Here is a 13,588-nt window from a genome sequence, read left to right as displayed (position 1 = left end):
TCTGTCCCCACCCCCTAATGTGGTCCCCTTTCCCAGCCAACAATCACGTGAACTCTTGGGAAGCAACCTGGGGAGGCAGCTGGGCCTATAAGCCTGTTTGGGTGCGCCTGCACGACAGCTGGGGCCAGGATCGGGAAACCCAAAAAGAGAGCCACGGCAGATCCTAGAACAGAGATGCAAGAGGGAGCCATGGCAGGTTCTAGAGCAGGGGTGTCGCCCAAAGGAGTCAGTGTATTCTAGGCCCCGGCCGACAGACTGCGGTTGTTGCCAGAGGTCAGGGCCGGGCTTGGGCTCAGTCTCAGGGTCCTGCGGGTCTCCCGGAGCCTCCAGCAACCCTGCCCACGCCCGCCAGGACCCTTCCCGGGTCCCGCCCCCCGAACCCCGCGCACCACACGGCGCAGGCGCGCAGACACGCCCCGCCGCCAGAGCGGCCTTCCAGTCCCGCCCCCGCCGTGCGTGCATGGGCGGAGCCATGAGGGGCGGGGTCTGCGTCGGGGCGGGGGCGGGGGCTGGGGGGGGGTGGTGGCGAGCCTGGCCTATAAAAGTGGCGGCGACGCAGCCTGCCCGGCTCCTCTCGGCGGTGGCGGCCTTAGCGGAGGAGTCCGCGGTGGCGGCGGCGGCGGCGGCGGCGGCGGCGCTGTTCCCCGCGCGGTCCGCGCAGCGGGCTCCGGGCTACGCGTCTCGGGCGGCGGCACTGCGGCCCCGGCCCGAGCCCGACCCCGGTGAGTGTGGCCCAGCGACCCCGGCCCGACCCCGACCCTGACGCGGAGAGCGGGCCCCATGGAGCCTCGCCGCCCTGGCCCGGGCTCCCGGCGCGCCGGCCGCGGCCACTCAACGCCCTCCTTTGTCTGCTCCCGCCCACAGGGTCCCCTCACCGGCCGCCCCCCGCCCACGGGCCGCCCCCCGGGCCCCGCGTCCCCTCCCCCGCTGGCGGGGCCCGGACAGAAGATGGTGCAGAAGAAAACAGCCGAACTTCAGGGCTTCCACCGTTCCTTCAAGGTGAGGGCCGGGTCGTCTTGGGGCCGCCCCGGGCTGGACCACCCGAGTGGCCGGTGGCGGGACGCGGAGCCCGCCCCCCAGGATACCCACCGGGGCTCGTGCCAGCTCCCCACCCTTCGCCTGGAGCTGCCCCAGCCTGGTGTGCATTGTCGCGGGGGGCGGTGTCAGCAGGCCACAGTCCAATCTCAAGCACCCTGGGACCTGTCGGGTCTTCCTTCTAGAAGCCCCAAACCGGGTTGGGGACCCCTACATATGTGTCCCCTGCCGACCCGAGCCAGGCATGTGCTGGTATGGTGAGCAGGGGGGAGTTCAGTAGGCCACAGTCCTTAGCGCCCTGGGGCCTCTGGGATCTTTCCTCCAGGAACCCCGGGCAGGGCTGAGGGGCGTCCTGCCCGTGGGGGCCCCTGGCTGTGTGTCCCCTGCAGAGCCCAGCCGAGTGTGCACTGCTGGGGACTGTCAGCAGGCCACAGTCCGGTCCCCAGCGTCATGGGGCCTGCGGGGGTCTGAGGGGCCCTTCCTTCTGGAACCCCAGGCAGGGCTGCAGGCCTCCCCTACACACTCCTGGGTGGTCTGCAGAATGGGGCAGTGGACTGGATGCCCTTCCAGCCCAGCACCTCCCAGACACCCCAGGCCCAAGGCTATTTCCTGTCGGAGCAGGAAGTTTCTGCAGCGGGCCCCACGGCTGTGGCATGGGGCCGCTGCAGTTCTAGTCTCAGATGAGCGAGCCTGGGGGTGGGGGGGGCAGGCAGGTGCTAGGCAGGGACCCCACAGGGCCTGGCCCAGGGGACACAGTGATGTCAGCGGCCATCCCACCCCGCTGGCCGCGTTATGTAATGGCTTCCCTGGGCCTTCTTGGGCAAGAACCTGTTGCCCTCTAGAGAAGGCAAGACCTGGGTGTATGTGCATGTGTGAGGGTGTGAGTACGCGCGCGCCTACAGGCGAACTGCACACCAGGGTGGGAGGAGCGAGCTGAGACTGTTTGGGTTAAAATTCCCAGGCCCGTCCAGCCAGCGTCCTGGGCCAGCGCCCCACCCCTGCCCACATGCCTGTCATTCTGGCTTCTCCCCCCAGGGCAGCCACAGCCTTGGCACGTCCAAGTGTTCAGGGCAGGGCGGGAGCAGGGTGGACTTGAGACGTCACTGGTGGTGGTCTGTCCCCTCTGGGGGCTGGGTGGGAGCCGAGATGGGGTCAGCGCGTGGGGCCGGCACAGTGGCCAAAGCAAAGTCGAACTTTCTGGATGGTTCCAGCCACCTCCTGCCAAGGCCTGCTGACTGGAGGCCCACAGCCAGCCCTGGGCCTGGCCTGGCAACACTGCCTGGTACTATGGGTTGGCCTCTGCAGGCCGTGCGAGAGCCCAGCGCTGAGGTGGGAATGTGGGAGTCCTGAGGGAGTTGGAGGGACACTGGGCCGGGAGTGCTGGCTCTGAGGTGGCCCTCCTGGTGGCCAGAGGCCGGCCTCGCTACGTGTCTCCTCCCGCTGCACCCCAAGCTTCCTCGGGCTGCAGCCACCTCCCTCCCCTCAGCCTGGCAGCAGCGTCTGCCAGGTGTCTCTGATGTATTTTTCCCCATTTCCACATGGGAGAGTGGAGCCTTGGACAGCGTGGGCATTTGTCTTAGCACCCCCCGCACGTGGTGACAGGGACACAGGAGCTGGCATGGCTAGTGTCCCTTCACCTTGGTGGCTTGGCCGCCTCTTCTCTCCAGGGTCCAGCTCTTTGCATTGGAGGTTGGCACAGGGGTGTGGGGTCGGTGACAGGCCCCCTGAGGTCCTCATGCCCTTACGTGGTCCTTTCGAGTCACCCCTGGGTGCTGGTCAGGCTCGGAGCTGAGGTCACTAGGCCGAGGTGAAGTAGCTGGTGAGGGCCGCCGCTGGCCCCGAGCCTCACGTCCACCCTCCCTCCTGATCACCCCCACGTTGCCACCCTGGGGCCCCTCCTTCTGGGAGGAGGGAGTCACCTGGCGCCTCCAGACGCCCCTGGACTGAGCCTTCTCAGAGCGCTGACTGCCGGTACTGGCACAGCCGTGTGCCTGGCTCCCCGGGGGTGCCGGACCCCTGGGCCGGCAGAGGCAGGTGCTGGTGGACGATCCTGCGCCGACAGGCTGGAGCGCCGCCTTCCTCCCTTCCCCCGCCCGCTGGGCCTCCTAGCAACTATCTGCAGGGCGGGTGGGTGGCGAGGCCGGGAGGGCCCACGCCTGTTTTTCAGCCGCTCCCTGTGACCTCTGCCTGCCCCTGTGCTGCCGGACTGGCTTCCGGGCCTCCCGTCTGCAGGAATCTGGCCTGGCCCCTTCTGCTGTTAGGCCCCTGGGTATCTCCCTGGGGCTCTCCCGGAGTTCCTTCTCTGCCAGATGGCCCTCCTGCTGGAGACCTGCTTCCCCTTGTCCCAAGGCCCAGAGAGAGGCAGTGACTTGACCCAGGTCCTCCAGCATCAGAGCTGGAGCCACTGCTGTTTGTACAGGGCCCCCACGCCCACCTGAAGCCCTGGCCACCTGGACCCCCAGGATTCGGGGAGCTAAATGAGAGCAAACTCCTAGAGAAACACGGTGGGGCCTCAGAGCCTCAGCCTTAAAGCCTCAGCCTCGTGCTTTGCCGGGGGCTGCCAGTCCTCACGCTGGATCCACAGAAACTGGAGGAACCCCAGCTGCCTTCGTTGCCTTGTTAGGATCCCACGCACCCCACCCCAGTCCCGGGGGCTGTCAGGTGACCTTGAGCAGGCCCCTTCCTGCTCAAGGGCTGTTTCCTTAGCTGGACACCGCGGCCTGTGAGGGGCTCCATCCTGGTGTGTCTGAGGGTACATGGGACAGTGCGGCTGTGGCCGGGCGAGGGAGCGGCCCGGTGCTCACGTGGGAGACCGCAGGTGCCTTTCCCGTGATACCCCGGAGCCGGGTCCCAGCGGTGCGGAGCTGGAAGCAGACGAGCGAGGGGTCGGACCAGGAGAGAGGCGCAGATCTGGGGGACGGGGCGCATTGTGGGCGCATCAGGAGCAGAGGTGTGGTGGCGGGAATCGTCTCGGGCCGGGAGGTGCAGTGGGGATGAGCGGACAGTGAGAGGCAAGGAGGGCAGTGGTGCCCCATTACACAGAGGGGAGACTGAGACCAGGAAGCCATGGGAAAGCAGGCAGGGCCGCCTGGCTGGGAGCCCCGCTCCGGGAAGCCGCTGACTCACTCCCTCCCACTGGCTGCCCTGCGCCTTTGATCCCTGCGCCGGGGCACGGCAGGGGCGCGGGCGGTCAGCCATGCTGTGGTGCTGGCCCCATCCTGCAGGTGAGCAAACCGAGGCTCAAAACGTGGCCTGGTGCCCCACGGCGACTCAGGCCTGGCCTGGGAGGCGGCACCCCCTCCCCTGCCTGCGTCTGGCCTCTTCCCATACCACACCCCCTCCCCAGAGGCCCCGAGGGCCCTGGGCTGGGGGTGAAAGGTCCATTTCCTTGTGGTCAGGCAGAGCCAGGCTTTCTGCTCCGCAGCGTGCGGACGTGGAGACTGGGGCACTCTGGGTGCAGCTGCCCCGCAGGGCTGGGGCCTGAGCTCTGTCCTCTCCTCTCCTGCAGGGGCAGAATCCTTTCGAACTGGCCTTCTCCCTAGACCAGGTCCACCACGGGGAGCCTGACTTCGTCCTGGAGTGCCCGGCCCGCCCTGGTGAGGGGCTGGAGGGGAGGGCGAGCCTCTGGCGGTGGCAGAGGGCTGGGCCACCTCCTGAGCCAGGCGGGCCTCACCTCTAGCTCCCCCTGCACAGATATGCCTGCAAGCCAGCCCATCGACATCCCCGATGCCAAGAAAAGGAGCAAGAAGAAGAAGAGGTGCCGGGCCACCGACAGCTTTTCAGGCAGGTTCGAAGGTGAGTGGGGCCGGCGGGGGCAGCGGCGTCGGGGAGATGGGCCGGCCCAGGGTGACTCTCACTGGCCCCCTGCTCCGCAGACGTCTACCAGCTGCAGGAGGACGTGCTTGGGGAGGGTGCCCACGCCCGTGTGCAGACCTGCGTCAACCTCATCACCAGCCAGGAGTATGCCGTCAAGGTGAGACAGGCCCCAGCACCTGGGCGGCCCCCTCGCCCCTCCCCAGCCGTGCCTGGGATCTGGCACCCTCCAGGGGTGGCAAAAGGAGGGGAGCTGGCATTTGAGCTGCCGGACTGGCAGGCGGGGAAAACCAGTGTCTAAAAATGGCCTCAAGGCTGGTGACTCAGGCCACACCTGGGAATCCAGGTCAGCCTGGGCTGAGCCCCCAAGTCCGGGTGAGAAGTGACAAGGGGTGGCCCCGCTGCACAGGTGGCCAAGGACCTGGTGCCAGAGGGACCGCCGAGAACTGGGGGCTTCAGTCAGAGCTGATGCTCACCTGCTGGGTCACTCGGGCCAGGCCCCTGTCCCCAGGGATGACGAATGCTTCCCTGTACTGGTTACAAACATTGAAAGGCAGTGCCCTATTCGGGGCCCTGGGGGAGCTGGGCATCAGGGGAGACCAGGGAAGGCCTGCAAGAGCCTCCTGCAAGCCCTGGGCCGCCTCTGACCCAGTGTGCGCCTGCGCAGCCTGCGTTGCCTGGCCGGGCGTCAGACCCTGCGTTCCAAAAAGCCTTCCAGGCTTCCCTCGTGACCCTGCATCTGGGCTGGGTGGGGTAACGGGAGGCTGGCTGCCCAGGAAGGAGGGCCAGGTGCACAGTGGCAAGCGGGCTGGCCCGGAAGCCTCAGGCCCTGGTGGAAGCGTGGTGACCAGGGTGGCTGTGGTCCCCACCCCCTGGGAGCGACCGGGTTGGGTGGGTGATGGTGCCATAGGACTGCACACCTAGCAGGCATCAAGCTCATTCTGCACGGTCAGTGTCCTCCTTCCTAAGGCCCCTGCTGGGCAGCCTGGCTTCTGTCACTCTGATGAACAGGGAAACCAAGGCTCAGGGGGTTGGGTTAGTTGTACCGTGTGTGACCCCTCAGAAGGCCATCCCCTCTCAAGAGGAACCGCTGTCTCCTCCGTGGAGTGGGGGGCCCTAGCCACATTCCCAAGGGATGGAATGAGGTTCAGGTAACTCCAGGAGGGCACGGCTGCTGGCATTATCTCAAGGAGCCCTGGCATCTGGTGGTTCTGCCCCTCTGTGGGGCAGGTGTATTTGTCACTAGACAGGTCGGACAGTGCTTAGGGTGGTGGCCGAGCCCCAGTGACCAGTGGATGTGCGTGCCCACCTGCTGCTGGAGCCTGGCCAGTGGAGCACACCGCGTCCCCTCCCCCAGGCTGCTGGTGGGCCGGGAGCCCTGGGCACAGTGGTGAGCCAGGCCGCCCACCCACCTAGTGAGAGGGCCCTCGGTGCAACCTGGGAAGAGGTCCCCGGTGTGTGTGCGGCCCGGCTTTGCTGGGAAAGAGCTGGCGCGCTTCTTTCTTTTGGCCCCTCTCGGGGGCGGAGCGGCTCAGCCCAGGCTGTGGGCCCAGGGCCCTCCTGTCCTTAGGGCTCCTGGGCGCCAGACGGGGTGGGCGCAGAGGTGTGGGCTGCTGTCCTGAGGCTCTGGGGTCCTGGGCGCTGTGCCCACTGACCTGGCCTGAAACAGACTTGGGCTTACGGGGCTGGGGCATCTGTCCAGACTGGTTCCCAGGCAAATGGGATGTCTTGGCCGGCAGCCAGGCGCCCCTAGGCCCCTCTAGTCCCCTGGGTGGTGTGTGAGCCAGCACAGTGGCCCCCAGTCTCCTGGTCAGGGAGAGCAGGCCGCTAGGCTAAGGAACCTGCTGCCCTGAAGGAGTATCTTGCAGGGGCTCCAGGCCCCAAATACACCCCAAGGCTTGTGGCAGTCAGGGGCGGAGAGCTACCGGCTCCTGTCCCGCTCGCCCCTCCTGTGATGCCTCTGGGGAAACACATTGCCCCCAGTTTGTTCTGACACCACAGTATTGACTTTCAGTAAATTCTGGGCCCCCATAGGATAGCTCCGCTTTCCAGAACTTCAAAATGTAAGCTCTGACGAGCTTCACGCGTGACACAGGAGAAGTTTCTGACAGGGGAAGTTTCTGGCAGGGGAGGGGGGGCGGGTCTCAGGCTGTAGGGGGTCTGGCTGACCCAGTTGGTGTCTGTGTGTGTGTCCTCCCCCCGCTGACATTTCAGATCATTGAGAAGCAGCCGGGCCACATTCGGAGTAGGGTTTTCCGGGAGGTGGAGATGTTGTATCAGTGCCAGGGACACAGGTAATGTGACCTACCCTCACAACACTGGGCCCCGAGCCATCTTTCAGTGGCTGAATGGGCCCGAGTGCCTCATCACCCCCAGCAAGCACTTAGTGAGCACCCACAATGTGCCAGGCCCTGTGCTGGGCATTGTGGGTGGGCCCAGTGGCAGGCAGGCTGACAGTCCGAGGTGGGCAAGGCGGAAGCAGGCCCGTGGCCCCGGGCGCAGCCTTCCTGTGGGTAGGTGGGGTGGAGAAGGCGGCCCCCTGCTGGGCAGTTCTGTGGCTGCCCACAGGCCTGAGGAAGCCTCACTCCTCCCCCACCTCCCTGCCCCCACCCCAGGAACGTTCTAGAGCTGATTGAGTTCTTTGAGGAAGACGACCGTTTCTACCTGGTGTTTGAGAAGATGCGGGGCGGTACGTGGGGCCTGGCAGGCTTTTCCATCTGATCTTAATGGGCCGGGGGTTTAGGGCCACCAGGGAGAACCTTTCAGGGGGGCCTGCACATCAGAGGGGCCTTGTGGGGTCCACACGCCAGCTCAGGTTGGAGGACTCTGGACCCGAGGAGGCCGGAGTGGGGGCTTCCCTGCCAGGGTGGGGTGGGTGCTGGCCGTTGGGCAGTGGAGGTGACCCCTGTGTGTTCTGCTCCATGGCCTGGCCCAGGCTCCATCCTGAGCCACATACACAAGCGGCGGCACTTTAACGAACTGGAGGCCAGCGTGGTGGTGCAGGATGTGGCCAGCGCCCTGGACTTCCTGCACAACAAAGGTGAGTGGCCACTCTGCCTGCCCCAGGGGTCCCTGGGTGTCTAGCCTTGCGCCCAGCCCACCTGCCCAGGACTCCTGGAAGATGTGTCCACCCACCCATGGACCCCTGACCTGCCCTCGTGGTTCTTGGTTCTTCCTGCAGGCATCGCCCACAGGGACCTAAAGCCGGAAAACATCCTCTGTGAGCACCCCAACCAGGTGAGGGGCACCGGGGGGTGGCCTTTCCTGCGGGCCAGGGCCCCCAGGGTCGGGACGCCACCCTCACAGCCCCTTCTGACCCTGCCCAGGTGTCCCCCGTGAAGATCTGTGACTTTGATCTGGGCAGTGGCATCAAACTCAACGGGGACTGCTCCCCCATCTCCACCCCGGAGCTGCTCACCCCGGTGAGGGCCTGCGGGGTCAGGGCGCCCCGAGTGGGGTGCGGGGGGGGGGGTAGCTGGCAGGGGCGGAAAGGGCGGGAATGGCCCCCGAATCCGGTGCCAGGCTACAGTTGCATAACCTCGAGGTGCGGAGCCTGCTTGGCGGCTCGGGCCTCGGAACTCTGGCTTCCGCTTAGCAACAGCCGCTGATTGGCCGGGCAGAGCGGCTGGGCGGGGCCGTGGTCGGGCGCGGTGAGGCTGGGCGGGCTCCCGGCACCTGTTGATTGGGCGGGGGGGTTGGGGGCGTGGCCGAATCCCTCAGCAGCCTGTGATTGGCCGGCAGGGCGAAGGCGGGGCTGGCTCCCTCAGCAACCTGTGATTGGTCGGTCAGGGCTGTCTGGCTTTGGGCTCCGTGAAGTCCCTGTCGGGGCGCCCCCCTATCCCCCCTCCGCGGGCCCTGATGCCCCCGCTCCCGCCCGCAGTGCGGCTCCGCCGAGTACATGGCCCCGGAGGTGGTGGAGGCCTTCAGCGAGGAGGCAAGCATCTATGACAAGCGCTGCGATCTCTGGAGCCTGGGCGTCATCCTTTACATCCTGCTCAGCGGCTACCCGCCCTTCGTGGGCCACTGCGGCAGCGACTGCGGCTGGGACCGCGGCGAGGCCTGCCCGGCCTGCCAGGTGCGAGTGGGGTCCTGCCGTGCACCCCTCCCCCGAGCACCGCGTCTGGCCTGCCTCGGCATACACACACACACGCACACGCACACGCGCACACACACACACACACACACACGTGCACTCTCACCCCTGCCTGCCCAGTGCACCCCAAGGCTTGGTCCATGCACACACCTACCCCCCACCCTGGAGGAGCTGGCCTGTGAACCCCCCTGAGCACCCCTAAGGGCCTGGCCTCCAACCACTGACAACATCCACAGGCCACTGCCGGCCTGACCTTTCTGGGTTTCTAGAGGCTTGCTGGGTTCCCCAGCCCAACAGGAGAAAGCAGTCAGGGGTCAGGAAGTTGAGGTGGGGCGAGGCCTATGGTTTGAGGTGGCCAGGTTCCAGCCTTCTACCCACCATGTGAGGCTCAGGCTTCATGGCCTGATCCCCCCAGAGCCTGGCCGTCCAGAGCCACCCTTCAGTAAATCGGGCCCCACTTGAGCAGAGCCCACCAAGTGCCTCCCCGAGTCCACTCTCTGGCCCAGCCTCCCAGCCACCGCCAGTTGGGTGGGTCCCTGCCCTCCTTGGCCTGCCAGATCCCCTGGCCTTGCCAGCTGAGCTCAGGGCACTTTCCCCGACCCTAAGCCTGGGCCCAGGTCACATGCAGCTGGTGGAGGCTGGGGACCCTGACAGAACTTGTCACTCATCGGTGCTCCTCTGGGTCCAGGCCTGCCAGGCGTCTGCGACGAGGCCTCAGCCATTGCTGGCTGCAGCTCACCCCACCTTCCATGTTCCCTCCAGAACATGCTGTTTGAGAGCATCCAGGAGGGCAAGTACGAGTTTCCGGAGAAGGACTGGGCCCACATTTCCTTTGCTGCCAAAGACCTCATCTCCAAGCTCCTCGTCCGTGACGCCAAGCAGAGGCTGAGTGCTGCCCAAGTCCTGCAGCACCCCTGGGTGCAGGGGGTGAGTGGGAGCACCAGGGAGGCCTGGGGGGCGGCTGGCCTCCAGCCTCTGCCACTGGGCTGGGGTGACTCAGAGCACAAGGGTACGACAGCCCTAGGCGGCTCAGCATCGAGACCCCCCAGAGCGGGCAAGGGCGCAGCAGGGAGGCCCCCACTGCCTGCTGGCCAGGTTGAGTTGGGACTGCAAGAGCTGCTTCTCAGTGAGTCACCAGGCCCTGTGTCCTGGAGGCGCAGGGGCCTCTTCTCACCTGGAACAGAGTGTCAAGCTGAGGTCAGCCAGGTGGCAGGCAGGGGCCTGCCACCCCCCGTCCAAGGCTCTATCCCCACCAAGCTGAGAAGAGCTTGCTGTTTCTTCTGCCCAGTTGCTGTCCTGGCGGGGCAGATGCCTAGGCCAACAGGGCAGGGGGCTTAACAAAAATACAAGTTGGCACTGTGGGGAGCAAAGACTGGGGCCCCACTGTCAAGGCAGATGGGCTGTTGGAGCGGGCTCCCAACCCCTGCTGGGAACTGGGGCAGCTTTGGTGAGAGGCAGGCCCCGCCCATCACGCGGTCTGGCAACGTCCACCACGCTCGCCCGACTCGGGCCGCGCCCCTCCCCCCAGCCTGGCTCGGTTCCCGGGCAGGTGCACCGCCTTAACCCCCGGTGCTGTCGCAGCCAGCTGGGCGCCCCGAGGCGGGCGGGCTCTGCTCTCCAGCCTCACCTCTCCTGTCTCCTTGCAGTGCGCCCCGGAGAACACCCTGCCCACGCCCATGGTCCTGCAGAGGTGAGGCCCGTGTGGGATCTCAGGCTCCGAGCGGGGAGCCCCGGGTCCAGGAGGGGGCGCTAAATGTTAAGATGTTTAAAGAAGACTACACGATCCTCTTTCAGTCTTGGCGGGGGAAGCCGTCCAAGCGCTTGGGTGTCCTTGTACCGGGTGATGAGTTTGTGACCCCACCGCGAATTCCAGTCCGCCGGCCCCTCCCGCCCCCTGCGGAGTCTGGGGCTTCCTGGGGCGTGCAGCCCCTCCCCCAGGGCACTGCACAGACCCCGGGGGTCCCGAGGGAAGCAGGGGGGACGGGCCGGCGGCTACCTCCCCCTCCTTGCTGACCCCCCACCCTGTCCCCAGGAACAGCTGCGCCAAAGACCTCACGTCGTTCGCGGCCGAGGCCATTGCCATGAACCGGCAGCTGGCCCAGCGCGAGGAGGACGCGGCCGAGGAGGCGGGGCAGGAGCAGCCCGTGGTCATCCGAGCTACCTCACGCTGCTTGCAGCTGTCCCCGCCCTCCCAGTCCAAGTTGGCCCAGCGGCGGCAGCGAGCCAGCCTGTCCGCGGCCCCCGTGGTCCTGGTGGGAGACCACGCGTGATCCTCTCCTTCCCTTTGTACATAGGCCGCCCCTCACCCCGTCAAGTCTAAAGATTTTTTTAAGCTATTGCCCGCGGGTGACCAGCGGGCTGCCCTCCCCCGGCTGGATTCCGAGGCGCTAAGCTCAGCTCGGGGGTCTTTTTATATAAGGTTTTTGCTGTTGGGTTTTTTTTCCTGTTCCCCTCCTTTTGTTTTGTTTTTTTTCCCTTTCAATGGTGTTAAACGCAGAGCAGGCGCTCGGGGAGGAGAGCGGAGGGCCTGTGGCTGGGTGGGGCCCTCCCGCCGCCCCGGCCCGGGATGCGCCGGGTACTGTGAAGGCCGCTCCCCGCCGCACGCGTGACTCAGGAGAGGAGGGCGTGGCGTCTCCCCGAGCCGGCGGGACCTCGCCGCCCCCCTCCCCGGCCCTCACAGTGTTTTCAGGGACGGGTCGACCCCCACCCACCTTCCCTCGACGAGACGGTAGCTCCTTCCCTCCCCTCAGACACCCGGGCGGGCCGGGGGCTTCTCACGTCTCCCCTGTCAAAGGGCGGGGGCTGGGGGCAGGCGGGGTGGCGCCGCCCGCTGGAGCCCCCGCCGACTGACAATCGGGGCTCCCTCGAACCTTGACCTTAAGCTGCGGCTGCCCGGGGCCCCTCCCCTGGCCTCTCCACTGGGGAGTGCCCACCCGCGAATGGGGGCGCCAGAGGAAGCGCGAGGAGCCGGACAGGCCCCCGTCAGCCGAAGTGGGGGTCCCGCGGACCCCCGACCCGGGCACCCGAGTGCCCCTTCTCAGGGCTCAGTCTGACCACGGCCACGTCCTGCCCGGCCGCCCCTCGGGTCTGGCGTGGAAGCTCTCTCAGCCCCGTCCCCGGGGTCTCGCGGGACCCCCCCAGGGCGGCGTCTCTGTTCCGCCCACCTTCAGGAAAAGGCCGCAGCTGCCGCGCCCCTTCCGCCCGCGCCTGAGTCAGACGTCGCGTGACCCGCCGGGCTGGGGAGACTCTGACGCCCTTCGTCCTCGGGTGGGAGACTCTATGCAATTCACAGGCTTCCTTTTCCACGTGCACACGGGCTTCTGCCGGGGTTGGGGGCGCGGGCAGCCGCCCAGACCGCCCTCCGGCTCCTAGCTGTTCGTCCTGTCTCGTTAGTTTTCCAGAACATCAGCTGACTTCCCTTCCCTGTTCTTGACGAATACTTGAATGTGGGGGGGGGGGCGGGCCTCGAGGCGTGGGGGGCTCGAGTGCCGTCTCTGCGGTCCCCCGAGTCTCGGAGATTGTCGCCGTCCTTGGTGGCTGGTGGGGGGCCACCGCCCCGTCCCGCCCGCCCGCCGATCTGTGGACTGGCCTTTCCAAAGACTCCGGGGGTGGGGAGGCCACCCCCCATCATTTCTCGCCCATCAGTGATTCCACGTTTTGCAACCGAGGATTCTGCCTTTTTGTAAAAAAGAAACAAATGGACTCTCGCCCGCTGCAGGCGCCATGGCCATTTTACTCCGGAAAGCTGAGCTGTGAGCAGCTTTTTTTTTTTTCCCCTCAAAGGTGGGACAGCCACTTCCTCCCCCACCCCTGTCACAACGACAGTGCGGCCCGGAGGACTGGTCAGAACCGTTACTGTGAACGAGCCTGGCGCTGGGGGGAAGGGGGCACAGCAGTGTTTCAACGTTAAGATGTGTAAAAAAGACAAAAAAAAGTCAAATTTTTTTTAAGTGGGGGAAAAACGTCCAAGCACTTTAACTCCACTGTACCAGGTGAACTGATACAGCTCAGAAGTTTTCCTTTACACCAACTGTCAACGCCGGTATTTTGTATTCTGTTTTGTAAGGATTTAATAAAAGTCATAAAAACTAGTTTGCGCGCCCGCACCCTGCTTTCTGTTGCCTTGCGACGAGCTGCTCAAACCTAGTGGCCCGAAGGCATTTTGATATTCCCGGTGATGCTGTGAGTCACCGATTCACATGGGGCGCGGGTGGGCTTGGCTTCTCTCTGCTCCAGGACACCTGGGTCCTCGGCTGGGAAAGACTCATCTGCAGGTGTGGGCTGGGCTGGCACCAAGGCTGGCTCGGCTGGGAACGAGGGCCAGGTGCCCACACGTGGCCTCCTGCGTGGCTTGGGCTCCCTCGCAGCATGGCCGGTGGATCTGAGCGGCCTGTCCTCGGAAGCCTTCCTGCATCACCTCCCCACGTCTGAGCTTAGGTTGGGGTCAAGCGCACAGCTGTCCCAGATCCAGAGGGAGATGGGAAAACAGCTTTGTGTGGGGGAGGGACGTCTTTGGACCGTGCAACCTAATTCGATAAAACCCGGTGTTCCAAACCTCCCCCTCATGTCTGGCCCGCCTCCCTCTCTAGACTCCATCCCCTCAGCCATGATTAAGTTCTTGCTGTAGGCAGGGTTTTGCTGGACAGT

General features: G+C 65.9%; 1 protein-coding gene across 1 annotated transcript; it reads left to right on the top strand.

Moving 5' to 3' along the window:
* Positions 1-579: 579 nt before the first annotated feature.
* MKNK2 (MAPK interacting serine/threonine kinase 2) lies at positions 580-13,032 on the top strand. Its single transcript, XM_030845719.3, has 14 exons — positions 580-722; positions 865-999; positions 4,544-4,631; positions 4,729-4,830; positions 4,911-5,008; positions 7,063-7,142; positions 7,464-7,537; positions 7,784-7,888; positions 8,030-8,085; positions 8,175-8,270; positions 8,729-8,923; positions 9,704-9,868; positions 10,588-10,631; positions 10,974-13,032. Exons 2-14 carry the CDS (start codon positions 949-951, stop codon positions 11,209-11,211), a joined length of 1,392 nt encoding a protein of 463 aa, XP_030701579.1. The 5' UTR covers positions 580-722; positions 865-948; the 3' UTR covers positions 11,212-13,032.
* The last annotated feature ends 556 nt before the right edge of the window (positions 13,033-13,588 follow it).

Source organism: Globicephala melas, chromosome 3 (genome assembly GCF_963455315.2).
Source record: "Globicephala melas chromosome 3, mGloMel1.2, whole genome shotgun sequence".
Classification (NCBI taxonomy): Eukaryota; Metazoa; Chordata; class Mammalia; order Artiodactyla; family Delphinidae; genus Globicephala; species Globicephala melas.
The sequence above is the reverse complement of the archived record's forward strand: the minus strand, read 5'-3'. Positions and strand labels throughout refer to the sequence as shown.